The 15,803-nt window shown below is 46.4% G+C and overlaps 1 protein-coding gene across 6 annotated transcripts in view; it reads left to right on the forward strand.

Annotated features, from left to right (window-relative positions):
• LOC103055420 (zinc finger protein 197-like) overlaps nt 1-15,803 on the forward strand; it is a 30,691-nt gene that overhangs the window by 7,359 nt on the left and 7,529 nt on the right. For 3 of the 6 annotated variants that reach the window (XM_088151315.1, XM_088151314.1, XM_007443627.4), the window contains exon 6: nt 349-2,918. In XM_088151315.1, coding sequence (XP_088007441.1) covers nt 349-1,472 — 1,124 coding nt within the window. In that variant the 3' untranslated portion in view covers nt 1,473-2,918. The other 3 variants (XM_088151313.1, XM_088151310.1, XM_088151311.1) reach the window with 3 other exon arrangements.

Genomic DNA, 15,803 nt, shown 5'->3' on the forward strand with positions numbered 1-15,803 from the left:
TACTCCAAAGTGCTAAATGATCTTCCCCAATAGTTTTATGTGGTCACTGAACATCATGGGAAACAAGGTAGATCTCTACATGGTATAATATGGCAAATGTCCCATTGTCAAAATATTAGTTCCAAGTCCTATATTCTGGACTGGGCCTGACAGGGAGCACCAGATTGATAGTAAAAAAAAATGCCCCAGGTCTAATCTGACCATGTGGTCCAGGAGGAACGGGAGAAACTCTTGGGAATGTTCAAATAAAAGGTGTAGCAATAGGGCTTGACCCCTGATGGTGCCTCAGCTTGTGTCTTGAACATCTCATCAACTTACGTCTTTCTTTTTCCTTTTTGTTCCAATCAGGTGATAGGTGGAAGAATGAGGATTCTAACAAGGAGGTGGCAAAACATTCGCCAACAGTCAAAAATGAAATTAGAGAAGGGAAGTTCAGAAATCAGTGGGGAACACAAAGGCCTGAGGAAAATCAGTTAAACAGAGAGCTGGAGAAATCTACTTTTCAGTGTGCAGATATCAATATGTTCCTGACCCAAGAAGATCACCAAGAAAAAGGAACGTGTCTAGGGTGTGGAAAAATATTGAGAGATGAATCAGGATTATGTGAATATTGCAGAAGACACAGTGTTGAAGCACAATATGAATATAGGGAACACTCATATTGGACTTTTCCTCTTACTTTAAATCAATGCATACCTATTGGGGGAAAACCATATAAATGCATGGAGTGTGGAGAAAGCTTCAGCAAGAGCAGCCACCTTAATGAGCATCAAAGGATTCATGCAGGGGAGAAACCATATAAATGTGTGGAATGTGGAAAGAGCTTCAATCAGAAAAGTCACCTTACTACTCATAAAAGAATCCATAGAGGAGAGAAACCATATCAGTGTATGGAGTGTGGAAAGAGCTTCAGTCAGAACAGTTACCTTACTTCCCATAGAAGAATCCACAGAGGAGAGAAACCATATCAGTGTGTGGAGTGTGGAAAGTGCTTCTGTCAGAAAAGCCACCTTACTTCACATAAGAGGATCCACACAGGGGAGAAACCATATCAGTGCCTGGAGTGTGGAAAGAGCTTCAGTGATGCAAGTCACCTTACTTCCCATAAAAGGATTCACACTGGAGAGAAACCGTATAAATGTATGGAGTGTGGAAAGAGCTTCAGTGTAAGCAGTTCCCTTACCTCCCATAAAAGGATTCACACAGGGGAGAAACCATATAAATGTATGGAATGTGGAAAGAGCTTCAGTGTAAGCAGTTCACTTACTTCTCATAAAAGGATTCACACGGGGGAGAAACCATATAAATGTATGGAATGTGGAAAGAGCTTTAGTAAGAGCAGTTCTTTTACTTCCCACAAAAGGATCCACACAGGAGAGAAACCGTATAAATGCATGGAGTGTGGAAAGAACTTCAGAGACTCCAGTTCTGAGGTTGTGATCCTCATGCAGAAATGTCATGGAAGTGGATAATGGACTAAAATGAACCACCCTGTCTGGCAATGCTGAAGGAAGGAAAACAAGGAATAAAATAGGTGGACGGCTGTCATCAGCTCTTTGTACCTATAAACCTGTTGATCACTAGAGGCAGTAGATGTAGGGACAGTTAGTAGAAGGACTTGGCACTTCAATTTTTCTTTGCATAGGAATACTTAATTTGCATATCTCTACATACCAGGCCTCCTGATTTTCTTATTTCTGACTTCACTTCCAATTCCCAATTCTTTCTCTTTCATTCCTTCCTTCTGGATCATTTGCACTGTCTCCAGTAAGAGCACTTAATTTGCATTTATCTACATATTTGACTTCCTATTTATTAAACAGATTTCGAGGGTCGTCAACACTCCCAGTTCTCTTGCATTTGTTTTTCTTCCTTGCTCTTCTCCAGTAACGGAGAAAACTCCACCCTGGTTCCAAGGCACAGACCAACTGGACAACCTCAGATTTTCTATCATGATGTAACTTCCCAGATAAGGACCATCTTTTTGTTTTTTCTCACAAGCACTCGTCTGTGGAGTTCTTTCTCCAGACATAACATTCCTAACTCATCATTTATTTCTAAATGCATGTTTTCCACTGTGCAGAAGCTACCTGCCCCGAGGCACCTCACTAACTGCACGATACTGATGTTTATATATGCAGTGGGATACAACAGGGGTGCTAATAATCATGGACTTGAATTATAAACAGGAAGGGGAGGGGTTTCTCCCTTTAAGAATCACTTAGGAATTGGGAGGAGGGTATTCCCTTACAAGTTGAGAGGAGAAGTCCATGTAGAGCACTTTGAAGGGTTGGGCAGGGGATGAAAATGAGTGCAGAAGTATCTGTGAATGACTTTGAATGTTGGGCAACTGTTTAGTTAACTGTCTCCTCCAGTGAGTCTGGCTGATTCCTGCTGTTCTCCTTGTCTTCTAAGGCCTAACCAGCACACCATTTTTTCCCCTTTCCCGTTCATCTTCCCCACGTCTCCAGTTTAATTTCTCCTTTTCCTTCTCTCTCCTCATTCTCTTCCTCCTTCGCTTCCTCTTCCCTCTCTTTGAAAGAAGGGAGGGAGTTTTTCCCTTATTTTCCCTTCCTAAAGTTTAAGTTGGGGACAACTTAAATCTCTGGACTTCCTCCTTTTTTAATATACTATTATCACCTCTCATATGCAAGAGATGCTATTTCTATCAGCCTTTTAACACTCAGAAGCCACTGGAAGAAAAGGCAGTGGCTGCTAATTCCTTTCTAAATTATTTTGACTTAGCAGGAAACTGAGTTGGTCCAGCGTTTGAGAGGAACTCCAGAAGGAGCTCTTTCCGCTGAGCGAGTTAAGGAGGTGGAAAGTGATGCGCCTTGAAGCAACGTCATGGGTTCTTTGAACCACAGATAATCTGGTTGATTCAGACTCAATAAAAAACACAAAGCCCTGGAAACGTGGACAGTTGATTGGTTTTTTTGTATCTCTTTTCAATGGCAGGGGTGGCTTTTGTTTTACAAAACAAGGCAAGCTTGCAAAAAAAATAGTAAATTATAAACGCCTTCAACCATTTCAGAAACTAATACCTTACTGCTAAAACTATATTGCATTGTAACTATATTCTATAGGCTCTTTACCTACACTATATTTTTTAAACTCCAATTTCACTGCATCTTCCTATTTTCTGTTCTATATTTTTAATATATTTCTTTTGCCTAACCCCTATCTATCCCTACAGTCACTCAACTCTAGAACTCTATATCCCTTTCTATAGAGTTCGATCTGTCTTTCATCTTTTTTTGGTTTCTGTTTTCTATTTCTGTTTGGTCCAAGTCTTGGCTTTTTCTTCACCTTTTCTGCTTGCTTGTTCCTCGCTGGCCTTCTGGTTTCTTCTCACATGACTTGGCTACATCTGAGGGAAACTTTTGCCTCACACCATTCTGAGGGAAGACTGAAAACGCCTCGGACACCCCAGTTTTCTCAGTAGCCTCCCCGTTGCCTCTGCTTCAGCAGAACTTAGTTTTACTCTTTATTTTGACTCCTGGTCTTTGCGCTCTGTTTATTCCATTTATTCGCCAGGAGACTTGTGGCTGCAGAACTCCCAGACACTATCTGGTCTGCCCTCCTGCATGCACAATGCTGCTGTTTGATTGGCAGCTGCCATTTGATTGACAGCTGTGTCTTCCAGTCACTGGGGGAGGGCCCAGTAGGGAGGGGAGAGAAGGAAGGGGAGGGTTTATAATCTGCCCAGGCAGTCTGTCCTTCCACAGGTGAAAAAATGTTGTCTTGCTATGTGCACTGATGGGACCTGAGCTGTCTGACTTACCAGGAGAAAGATCTTGGGGTTGTAATAGAGACCACAGTGACGAGGTGGATCGGGTGTGTGGCAGCTAAGAAAATGGGAAATTCCATGTTGGGGATCATTAGGAAGGGAATCAAACTGCTCCCCTTCCATAAACCTGTGGACTATTTGCATCTGGAATACGGTGAACACTTTTGCTCACTGCATTTAGAAAAGGATTGCGAGAAGGAAATCAGATTCTTCCCCCCAGGTCAGCAGGAAGTCAAAGCTTCCCATTTGTCACCCTGACATTGTTTACAGCAATCAAGGTATATGATCACATTTACAATTAGAATGGGCTCACCTGAAAGGATTAAAATGTGGAGGAAGAGTCAAGAGTCCTTTGCCCCAGCACAAAGATCCCCCAGGATTAAGTAACTAAAGACAGGAAGGGCCAACATTCCTTGAAGCCTTAATCAAATTACAAAAAGAGATCTACATTCCAATGAGACAATACTAGATAAGGAAAACACAGGAAGCCCCAGCTCAGTAGGGTGCCTCGCCTTAGGCTGCTTCCTTCTAAAGATCCAGTCTATGCTTTCACCTAAGACAGTGTTGTCCAAACTTGGCCACTTTAAGATGAGTGGACTTCAACTCCCAGAGTTGAGGCTGGCTGGGGAATTCTGGGAGTTGAAGTCCACTCATCTTAAAGTGGCCAAGTTTGGACAACACTGACCTAAGATGTTCTGATTAGCAACTTCACAAAAGGTTACCTGGATGGCAGGATGATGAAGCAACTTCCTTTTACTCAAACTGAGTGGGTCCTTCTCAAACTGTAGATGAATTACATAAATTACATTCTTGGTCCTTGCTACTCCCTGCTAAAAAAACAAAGGAAGAGGTTTTCTATAGTTTCAGTTAGGTTTTGATTTTGTTGCTTTTTGATGTTGTTGCTTTTTCTATAGTTCCTCTTCCTCCTGAGTTCTTGGCACCACTGGTACCAGAGTTTGATCCATTTTTTCTTTCTCTTGCATCTCCTTTTTCCTTCAGCCTGTTCTTGTCCTTTGATTTCAAGATACCGTTTTTTCAGAAAGTTTGCAGTTTTCTCTTTATTTCATGACATTCATTTTAATTGTATCCTGGTAAACCCATCATAAAAGACACATTTCTCCAAATATTATTAAAATAGCTTTATATTCATGCCCAAATACTTAGTCACCCTCTTTCTTTCCCTCTTTGCTCTTTTTCAAAGGATCTACTTAACTCACAAAGAATTAATCTACCCCTCATTTTCCTACCATTCTTCATTTTCTAGAACTTAATATTTTTACATTTGGGAACCTATTTTCCTTCAATATTCTTCATTTTTCTTTCCTTCAGGATCTCCATTTTGGTCTTTACACCAGGCCCAGCAGCCACCATCATTTGTCACCTAAGATCAGTGGCTCCTCATGGATAAACACGGCTTCTTAATATCTTCAATATAGTACCATAGCTGAAAGATACTGCCTTTGAGAAGGACATTGGGGCAGAATTATTTGGCAGTACTATTTTACCAGAAGAAAATAGTATTTTTTCTATATGTTAGATATTCCTCATTCAGAGGGATTAAACATTTCTCAGTTCCGAATCTTCAGAGGTTTCCTTTTCTGAAGGCTCAAAATGTCACAACGGTGGCTGAAGTGAGGAGTTTCTATCTGGGTCTCAGCAAAGTCACTGACTGTAACCTGTTATTCACCAAAGTTTCCTGTGCCCAGTTTCCCACATCAAATGAAGGAATTTCTCTGCCTTCAATGCAAAACTTTATCGATTCTCCCAGATCCCCTTCAGATTCTCATTATCCATATGCACCTACTGTGCCCTAAGTTTCCTTAACCAGAATTTGCTGAATAAACCATTATTGGCTGGGTTCTGACAATATGCCAATTGGGATGCTAGCAAATCACATTTGGGCTTAGCTTTGTCATGTGAACCCAGCCTTTTTCTGGTCGATTCTCAGGGTGAGGTCACCCAACCTGCTAAGCTTGATCCTGAGTACTGTATATAACACTGAATGCTTAAAACCAAGGTTTATCAGTACATTGTAAGAACGTGGCCAATTGTAGTATATAAACCACGATTACACGAATTAGAGCTTATCTCCTTGTGCAAATCTGGTTCTACTGCAAGATCTGTAGATGTTCCAAGTTCTTGGGTTCATCTTGGATTTGGAAGGGGTGGTGCAGATCCTTGCAAGAGAAAGGATATGAAATATTCCACAATATCATAAGTCATTCATGATATCCTGAAACATACTAGTCTTTAAACCTTAGATCCCTTGTTTGTTTGTATATCGTACCTATCCACCATACTTTATTATTTCTATCTTATTCCCTACCTTTTTAGATGTTCTATCCTTTTAGATGTTCTATCCTTTAACTGATATTCTTTTTACTTCTAATTTTTCAAAAACAAATAATAACAATGTTATCAATAAAACCAAACTCAGGTCTTCAGAAGCAGCAAAGTATTTATTAACGATTTTGCAAAAACGGGTGCACACACATTAGCAATGAGGTGGACCCAGATCTTAGCAATTGGTCTTCCTTATATTCCCTATCACAGATGCGAAAAGCCCTCCTCCGGTTCCCCAGTGGTTGGGGACTAGGGAGTTTACAACCTATCCGATATGCCTAATACAATTTCCGGAAGTCCTGCCTTAGTTTACATCTCCCATTACTCTACTCCAAAGCCCCCTTACCCCTATTTACAATTGTCCATTTTTGGTACTTCTACTTATGTGTCATATTATAGCCTACTGTGTTCCTGTAGTCTCATAAATAGCTACGGTCTGCGGTTAAACTGGCTGCATCCTGTTGCAGCTACTTACATTCTTCCCCTTTTTCTATTTTTCACAATTCTGCTCTAACGTAAGATCAGGTTTCTTTGTTTCTGCTTGCCCAAAGCCATAACTGTTATGCCATAAACAATTCTCCATATTCATTTATCTCTTAAGCTACTGTAAAAACAACAAACCTACCTATGTTCTATTTCTTACAACAACAAAAACAACATCTGCCTATTCCAGGTCCTTGGGAAGGACTCGATAGGTGGATAAAAATGCCCAAATCCCGTATAAACATCTGGCTAACTGTGCGACCAACCATAATAATAGCATGAAGGTGGGGCAGAAGGACTTCTTCCAGAATAATTTTCACCTCTCTGGTTAAGCTCCGTCTTTGGCATGCCATGATGGTTTTCCATCCAAATAGTAGTGCTTTCAGAGATCCTGGCTAGAAGAGCAAACCATAGTTTGGAGCATGGATGGAGACGAAGGTAGCACTGGATGGGAGCCCCATGAAGCGGCTGCATCTTTTCTGGAGCTTGCATGGCTCCTCTCCGTGATAGTGAGGGGTGCATTTGGTTTCTGGCATTCCCAGCAAGTGCTATGAGAGTATAGTGTGCCATGGCCTTTCTGAACAAGATCCCCTGTTTACACTGATGGCAACCTGAACTGGGTAGTTGGTGCTGATAGTCAGAGGAACTTCCCGGGGATAGGGAAGAGCCAGAAAGCAGCAGCTGTTACAGAAATTTTATAATCCTTTTTTCTCTCTTTGAAAATTGTGTTACTTTGATGCTACTGTAGTTTTAACAAGAAAAGCCTCTTCTCATTTCCCCTTGTTTTACTCATGGCCATCTTGGTTTTCAGAAGAGGACAAGCCTGCTTCTATATTTTCTTCCTTTTTGTTCTCCCACCCTTGAATTTCCCTCCTGGCTATTCCAATGAATCTCAACATTACTGGATCTTTCCCCAGCACAGAAGAGATTCAGTCTCTCAGACAGAGCTCAGCTAAGATGGACCTTTACCTTATCTCAAGCATGCATTGTTTAAAAGTCTTCTTGTTCACACTCTTCAAGACTTGAATACCTTGAATCATTTCATGGCATTGTCCCTCGCAGCTGTTAATACTGTAGGTCAGTCTCTTGACTGCTAAATCTCATCCTGAACAATTCCCCCGCCCCCCCCCATCATTCTTTTGAGAATATCCTTTCTTTTGCTGCATTGTCCTTTTGATTGTAGGTACAAAAAAACCTGTGTGGTCACTATGCTGTAGGAAAGAGGCTGTAGCAAGGTAAAAAGAGAGAAACCTGTGCTATGCTTCTCCCAATTCCAGAATTTAAAATAAAGTTATTTATTATATTTATTTATTTATTTATTTATTTATTTATTTATTTATTTATTTATTTATTTATATAGCTGCCCATCTCACAAAAAAGTGACTCTGGGCGGTGTACAACAGTTAATTAAAAAACCCATAAATGTGTATAAAACAATCATTAAAACTATAAAAACTACACACAGCAGGAGAAGATGATGTTAACCATCATAAGGGAGCCATCATAAAATCTCCCCAGTCTCCTGGGGCCCCCAGGCCTGATCACATAGCCAGGTCTTGAGGGACTTGTGGAATGTTAAGGGGGGGCGAGGCTAATCTGACTTCTGCGGGGAGGAGATTCCACAAGGCAGGCGCCACAGCAGAGAAGGCCCACCTCCTGGAATCCACCAGGTGGAATTCCCTGGTAGGCGGGACCCACAGCCTACCTTCTCTGCCAAACCTGATGGGATGGGCAGATGTAATCGGGGAGAGGTGGTCCCACAAATAACCTGGTCCCATGCCATTAAGGTTTTTAAAGTTCAAAACCAGCACCTTGAATTGGACCCGGAAAGAAACTGGCAACCAATGCAGCTCACAGAGCAGAGTTGCCCTTCTGGGGGCAGATATAACTACCTGTGCCACTGCATTTTGCACAAGCTGAAGCTTCTGGACACTCTTCAAGGGCAGTCCTATGTGGAGAGCATTACAGAAGTCCAAATGGGAGGCGACTAGGGCATGAGTGACAGTGAGCAGAGGCCCCTGATCCAGGAATGGGCGCAACTGGCACACAACCTACAGCTGTGCAAGGCTCTCCTAGCCGTGACTGCCACTTGCTCTTTGAGCAGGAGTCCACAAGGACCCCCAGATTGTGCTCTGGGTGTCTGGGGCAGTGTCATCCCATCCAGCACCAAAAATGGTATAATCCTAGAACCAGAAGGCCCCCAAACCAGAGCCACTCAGTCTTGCCAGGGTTCAGTTGAAACCTATTGTTCCCCATCCAGACCCTCACAGCCTTCACGCACTGGGATAAGACATTCACAGCATCACTTAACTCGCCAGGAGCAGGGATGTATAATTTGGTATCATGAGTATACTTATGATACCTCACCCATGGCGACGGATGAGCTCACCCAGCGGCCTCATGTAGATGTTAAATAGGAGATGGGAGAGTAACGAATCCTGTGGGACCCTACATAGTAGGGGCCGAGGACGGGATCTCTCCTCCCCAACCACCACTGACTAGAATTGTCCCTGAAGAAAGGAGGTGAGCCAGCACAACACTATGTAGCCCACCCCCCAAACTGAGCCAATCCAGAAGGAGACCATGGTCGATGGTATCGAAAGCTGCAGAGAAGTCAAGTAGGGCAAGGATGGATGCACAACCCCTATCCTGCCCTTGCCAGAGATCATTCAAAAGTGCAACCAATGCTGTTTCTGTCCCATACCCGGGCCTGAATCCCGACTGAAAGGGATCTTGACAATCCGGTTCATCCAAGGTCCTCCTAAGCTGCTGTGCAACCACCTTCTCAATCACCTTCCCCAAAAAGGGGAGGTTAGATACTGCATGAAAATTGTCCAGTATAGTGGGGTCCAGCGATGGCCTCTTGAGGAGGGGGCGAACCAAAGCCTCCTTAAGAGGCAAAGGAACAACCCCTCACTCAAAGAAGCATTAATCATTGCTAGAACCCACTCACATGACACCCCACCCAGGCCACCTTAACCAGCCAGGAGGGACGTGGATCTAAAGAGCAGCTCACAGTCCTAAGGGCCCTGTCCACTTCCTCAGGTCCAACAGGCTTAAGCCATTCCCAGATAACAGGGCAAGGCTCCTCCCTAGGCATCTCCACTGGACCTGCAGCAAAGCCAGTGTCCAACTGCAAATGAATCCAAGCAATTTTTCCAACAGATGTTGAGCAAATTCCTCCACATGCCCCTGCAAAAGATTCCCTGAGCCCCTTACCCAGGAGGGCTCATGTCACCTGAAACAGGGCCATGGGGTGGCTACCTGCAGATGCAATAAGAGCGGAGGAATAACGACGCTTTGCTGCCTTTACGGCCACTAGGTAGGCCTTAATAGTGGCTCTGACCCTTGTTCGCTTGAGTTTGTCCCTTGTCAAATGCCATTGACGCTCTAGATGTCTCTTCTCTCACTTCATCTCCCTCAGCTCCCCCGTAAACCACAGGGAGCCATGGGAGCCATGGGAGGGGAGAGGTCGCATGGGCGCCATCTGATCCAAGGCCTCAGCCGCCCTGAACCATGAACTTCCGAGCCCCCTCAGACCCCACTCCTAGAGAAGGCAGATTAAAATCCCCCAAGACCATAAGTCTGGGGAAATCCACCGCCACCCCGGAGATGGAATCAAGGAGCTCAGGCAGGGAGGCTGCTATGCAGCAGGGAGGCTGGTACAATAGCAGCGATCCCAGCTGATCTCTAGCGCCCTACTTAATGAACAGGGTCGCACATCCAGGGACCTGTGGGGCAGCGTTCCTGAAGGCTGTGAGGGATTCCCAGGTGACCATCACCACACCTCCACCCCTGCCCCGGGATCTCGGCTGATGCCACACCCGAAACCCAGCTGGACATAACTCCAAAAGGACAACCCCCCTTTCAGATCCAGTCAGGCCTCGGGGAAATGTGTCAGCTTGGTCCTCTCATCAAGGATTAAATCACTGATGAGGGCAGGCTTATTACAGACCAACGTGGCATTAAGAAGCAGCAGCCGGAAGCCAGAGGCTCTGAAGGTCTGCTGACAGGGTGCTGGGGCTGCGACTGAGCTGCAACACAAGACCAGAATCAAACAACGGTCCCATGTTCCCCGGGAAAAGCCCATCCCCGTCTCCCACCATATCTCCCCATGCCTGTCACCACTGTAATACTGCGGCCTGCCCCACCCCCTCAACAACAGCCCCCTCCACCTCCATTTCCAAGCCCCTCAGTCCCCGAGACCCGGAAGCACCTACCATCCGCACCAGCCATCCCTGGGAGAGAAGCCAGGTACCCCGAGGCCCTTTAGCCTTACCAGCTCTCAGCACCTTCGAGGTAGCTCCCAACCACCTCCTCACTTCACTGCCCCCGTCACAAGCAGACACTCCCAGGCAGCCCCCCCGCTGCTCCACTGGCAGGTGAAGGGCATCCTTCCCATTCACCCCCCCAATTCCTCCTGTGGTTCTCACTCAGAGGAAGGGACCCACACATTCACACGCTGTCACCCCCATGACCCAAGGCACCCCCACCCTGCTGCTCCCACCAAATCAGGGTGGCTCCCACCCAGAGGAAGGGATCAATCCACAGTCCACAGTGGGGAACCCGCAGTCTTCACTATCAAACAGGAGCTGCAGTGCATCTCTCTCCCGGGGCCACAGGTGAGAAGGCAGAAAGGCCTCCGCAGGAAGGGGGTCCACACTGCTGCAACCGCCCCACCCCACCCCACCCACATAAATTCAAGGTGCCGGTACATATTTTAGACAATTTTTCCGGTGACAAATACCAACAATACGTCATTTTATAAAATTTCTCTTTAAGAATATAATATAATGTAAATTTCAAGCTTTTCATCCACATCTTCTCCCACTGTGCCATTTGTATGTAATAACCAACATGTTTAGCCCATCCTTGTTCTCCATATTCCGGAGGGGCCATGGAGTTTTAATAAAGATATCTAGAGCAGGAATCCCAGGCCAGTTTTGTGAAAAATGGCTCAGATTCGTGATAAAAACTTGTATTTAAAGGAAAGTAATGCTCATCTTCTACTCATTACATGGAAATCTCTCTCTATATATATGGTCTCCTGGGCTCTGCAGGGAAGTAGGTAGCCCTCAAGAATTCTGGGAAGTCCTTTTGTTTTCCCAGTTCTGCCTTGGATTTCCCGGTGGTGTCTTATTCAAGTTCTATATTCTCTTATCCTGTATTGGGAAGCTAATTTTCTGCAGAAAGTCCAAACTTTGCCCCTCAAGCTCCTAACCCCCCGGTCCTCCCCACGATCATCTTGGGCGTGCGCTCCGCTTCCCTTCCCAGCATGGGAAGCAGGATCCGCCCGGGGGCGCCCTCTTGCCAAGCGCCTCCTGCTCTCCCCGGTCAGCCAGAGGGAGCCCCCGGGAGGACCTGGGCGGGGTACGGAAGTGGCCGAGAGGCCCATCTAGGGAGAGGCTCGCTGTCCTCGGAGTCTCCGAGGCCTCGCGGAGGCCATTCCGGGGAAGGAGCTGCACGTGTGTGGCTGCGGCTGCATAGCTGGTGAGGAAAACTCGTGCTCGCGGAGCTGCGCGGAAGGCGGGGCGCGCATCCCCCCACCCCCAGCGCGCCTCTCTTGAGCGGTGGAGTCGGGCGCGGGCCAGCCTCGGGGCACAGCCGCCTCTCCCCTGCGGGCGCCGCGGCAAGGCAGTCTCTTCCCCGCCCCCCCCCCCGAGCTTTCCGCGCTGCTCCGGGGGCGCTCCCAGATTCCGCGTCCAGCCTCCGCCTCCTGCCCGGGGAGGGTCTTCTGCGGGCCCCTCCCGCGGGCCGGGAGCCGGCGAGCCCCATGGCTGCTGAGCCGCCCGGAGGAGCGGGGGGCGGCCCCTCCCCGGAGGATCCCGCTCGGAAGAGGCCGTCAGGTGAGGCTCCCCGGCGCCCTCCGTCCGCAGGACCGCGTCGCCCGAGCTCCCGCCGGAGCCCTTTGCGGCCTTTTCCTGACGGTGTTTTCGCGTCACCCTCCGGAAAGTCTCCGAAGGGCGAGTCCCGCGGAGGGACGACGGAGGCTTGGTCGTCTCCCCGAGGATCTGACGGGGGAGGGAGACTCAGCGCTCCCGCATGGGGTGGGTGGGATCTGCTTGCGGGGATCCGGAGTCGAGCTCTCTGGTGTTTTATTGCATGAGGAGTATCCGGAAGGTACAGCTGGTTCCAAATGCGGCCGCATGGAGAATCTTGGGTGCCCCAAGAACGGCACATGTAACACCTTTACTATGTGAGTTGCGTTGGGTCCCCGTCTGCTTCCAAGTCCAATTCGAAGTGTTGGCCATCACCTTTAAAGCCTTCCATGGCATGGGTGCAGGTTACCTGAGGGACCGTCTCACCCCCGTGAGTGACATCAACCGTCCCACCCAGTCAGGCAGAGAGGGCCTGTTGTGGACCCGGTCAGCGAGAGGATGGGGCCCAGGCGGAGAGCCCTGTCTGCTGTTGCCCCTGCCCTTTGGAACATGCTCCCCCAGAGATGTGGCAGGCCCCTACTCTCCCGGCTTTCCAGTAAGGATGAAAGACCTGGCTCTGCCAGCTTGCGTGGGGTGACAAATCTTACCCAACCCTAGGGGTGGCTGGCGCCTTGATGATGTTCCCTGGGTGACTGCCAATTTTAACATCTCTCCTTGGATCTATTTATTCTCTATTTATTTAAGATTGTTGTATATTGTAGTTTTAATTGATTTTAACCGCTTTGTAAGCCACCCAGAGTCATTTCAATGAAATGGGCGGTGACAAATTTGATACAGATAGATAGATAGATAGATAGATATTGAATGAATGAATAAATAAATAAATAAATAAATAAATAAAATAAACTCACCACCTCAAATTGCATCCTGACCCCTACTGGGAATCAGCGGAGAACCACAAGATTTCACACAGTACTGTACAGTAATCTAATGAGGATGCAATAATGGTATGAATCACAGTGTGCAGTAATAATCATGACTTAGGGGAACCCACAGCTCTTGTGCCCATTGTTTGAAGAGTGTCACCCCATAATGCAGAGATTTCATTCATTCATTCATTCATTCATTCATTCATTCATTCAATTTTTCAATCCAAGGGATTCTGGGTGGCGATAGAACTGGAACTGGAACTGACAGAGCCACTGGTTCTGGACAGACTTACTGGCAATCAGCTGCTGATATCTCAGCCTAGAATGACAGATGACATCTCCCTTTGGCTTCATATAAATGATAAATAGAGAGAGCAGAACAACCTGTGACATACCGTACTAGATCAATCAAAGGCGAGATCTCTCTTCCCCACCCTCATTGGCTGAAGGAGAAAAACTAACAAAGAAATTGCTTCACCTAAGAAAATGGCTCCAGCCATCCCAAAATGCAACAATCAGAGGCCTAACAGCATAAACTCATAAATAGCTTACACAGCTTGCCAAACGCAGAAGTGACAACTCCAGGAACAGTTGCTAAAACAGGGAAGTCAATCCCTGAAACCTGCCCCAGGCTCACTGAATAAAGAAAGTCAAGGCTAATACTGAAAAGGGGGAATTGGGGTTACTAGAGAGGGGGAGTTTGTCGCTAAGGGGTGTTGCTTTCATTTATGTAAACAGGTTCACGATATGAGCTTTTGTCTTGCTGCCTCTTAACTGCAGTTCAATAAACTTTGCTCAAGGAGATTGTGTGGTCTCCACTTTGAGATTGGGTTGGGGGTTGCCCCTTCATGACCCTCTCACTGTCCCCAGCTGGGAACTTTTGCAGGCAGCCCAGAAGGCCTCATGATCAATTCCATTCCATACAATTGAGAGATCTAAAAGTACACAATGGGATCGCTCTCCTGTCCAAATCTGGTGGTGGTCATCCACCATCGAGACCAACGCAGGCTCTTTCCAGTGGTCTCACCTGAATCCCAATGAAAATGGCGCCAGGTAATCCCTCTGTAGCACTTTGTACTTGAGACACTGCTACTCCCTCCATGACCTTTGCTAAGAAGGGACGGGTAGGAACTGGACAATAATCGTCTGCTAAGTGTAGGGAGGTCCTCTTCAAGAGGAAGCATTCTTCCACCTCTTTAAGACGGGGGAAACTCCTTCTTTCTCACTTCCTGATGCAGCCAGTTCCCCCCTTCTTCCCTGGCCACCTCCAGAATGAGCAAAGCTGCCGAGCTCATAGTCTCCTTCTGTCGTGTACATAGACCTGGCCTGTGTGGAGTTGGACTTGAGTAACCACCATCCCTCCTGCCTCCACAGAACTGCCTCTCAGCCCAATCCCAATCCCTAGGCTTCTGTTACCTCCCAGCTTTCACACAATCTCATCAATCTCAGTAACCCAGACGAGCTGTTCTTTGGCCACAAGGCACTCATACCTGCTTGTTCCCCAGTCAGCATACACATTTGTGTGCAAGAATGGACTTTCTGAATTTGAGACTCCAGAATAGAGGAAGGATGTTTTTATAACAAGTACTTCCTCTGCTTTTTTCTCCCTCCCAGAGACCAGAACATCGTTGTTGGTATCTTCTGAAACATCTAATGTTGGTAGTGGAGGAATAGCAGCACCTGTGCTTCCAACGAAGGTAGGAAGATCTTTCCCTCCTCAAACTGCAAATGTCATTCAGGGAGATCCAGCACTGTCCAAAATGGGGGGATCCTTTTAGCAGCTTCCTGGTATTTTGATAGGAAGTCACCTAGGACTGCATGTGTGGAGGTCAGTATTTCAAGAGGAACCATGTTATGGCTGCCCTGTCCCCCCTTGGATGCTGAATGGAATGCACTTTGTAAATTATGGTCTCAGCTATGTAATATGTAACCACGTAATATTATTACTTCAGGAGTCTCAAAGAACACAAGTTAAAAATTGTCTAAATACATTGCATGCAGATGTGGAAGTTAAAATTAGAAAGAAATTAAGACAACGGTGAGTCTACTGTAGTTTATTATTATTTTTTGTTGTTGTTGTTTGGTCGTTAAGTCGTGTCCGACTCTTCGTGACCCCATGAACCATATTGCGCCAGGCCTTCCTGTCCTTCACTGCCTCCCTGAGTTTGCTCAGTTTCATGCTCATTGCTTCAGTGATGCTATCTAACCATCTCATCCTCTGCTGTCCTCTTCTCCTTTTGCCTTCAATCTTTCCCAGCATCAGGGTCTTCTCCAAAGAGATCTCTCTTTGCATTAGGTGACCAAAGTATCTGAGCTTGAGCTTCATTATCGATCCTTCCAATGAGCAATCAGGGTTGATTTCCTTTAAGATTGACTGGT

The sequence above is a fragment of the Python bivittatus genome, unplaced genomic scaffold (assembly GCF_059951505.1).
Source record: "Python bivittatus isolate LINGU-HERP-01145 unplaced genomic scaffold, Pbiv_v1 ctg000650_np1212, whole genome shotgun sequence".
Classification (NCBI taxonomy): Eukaryota; Metazoa; Chordata; class Lepidosauria; order Squamata; family Pythonidae; genus Python; species Python bivittatus.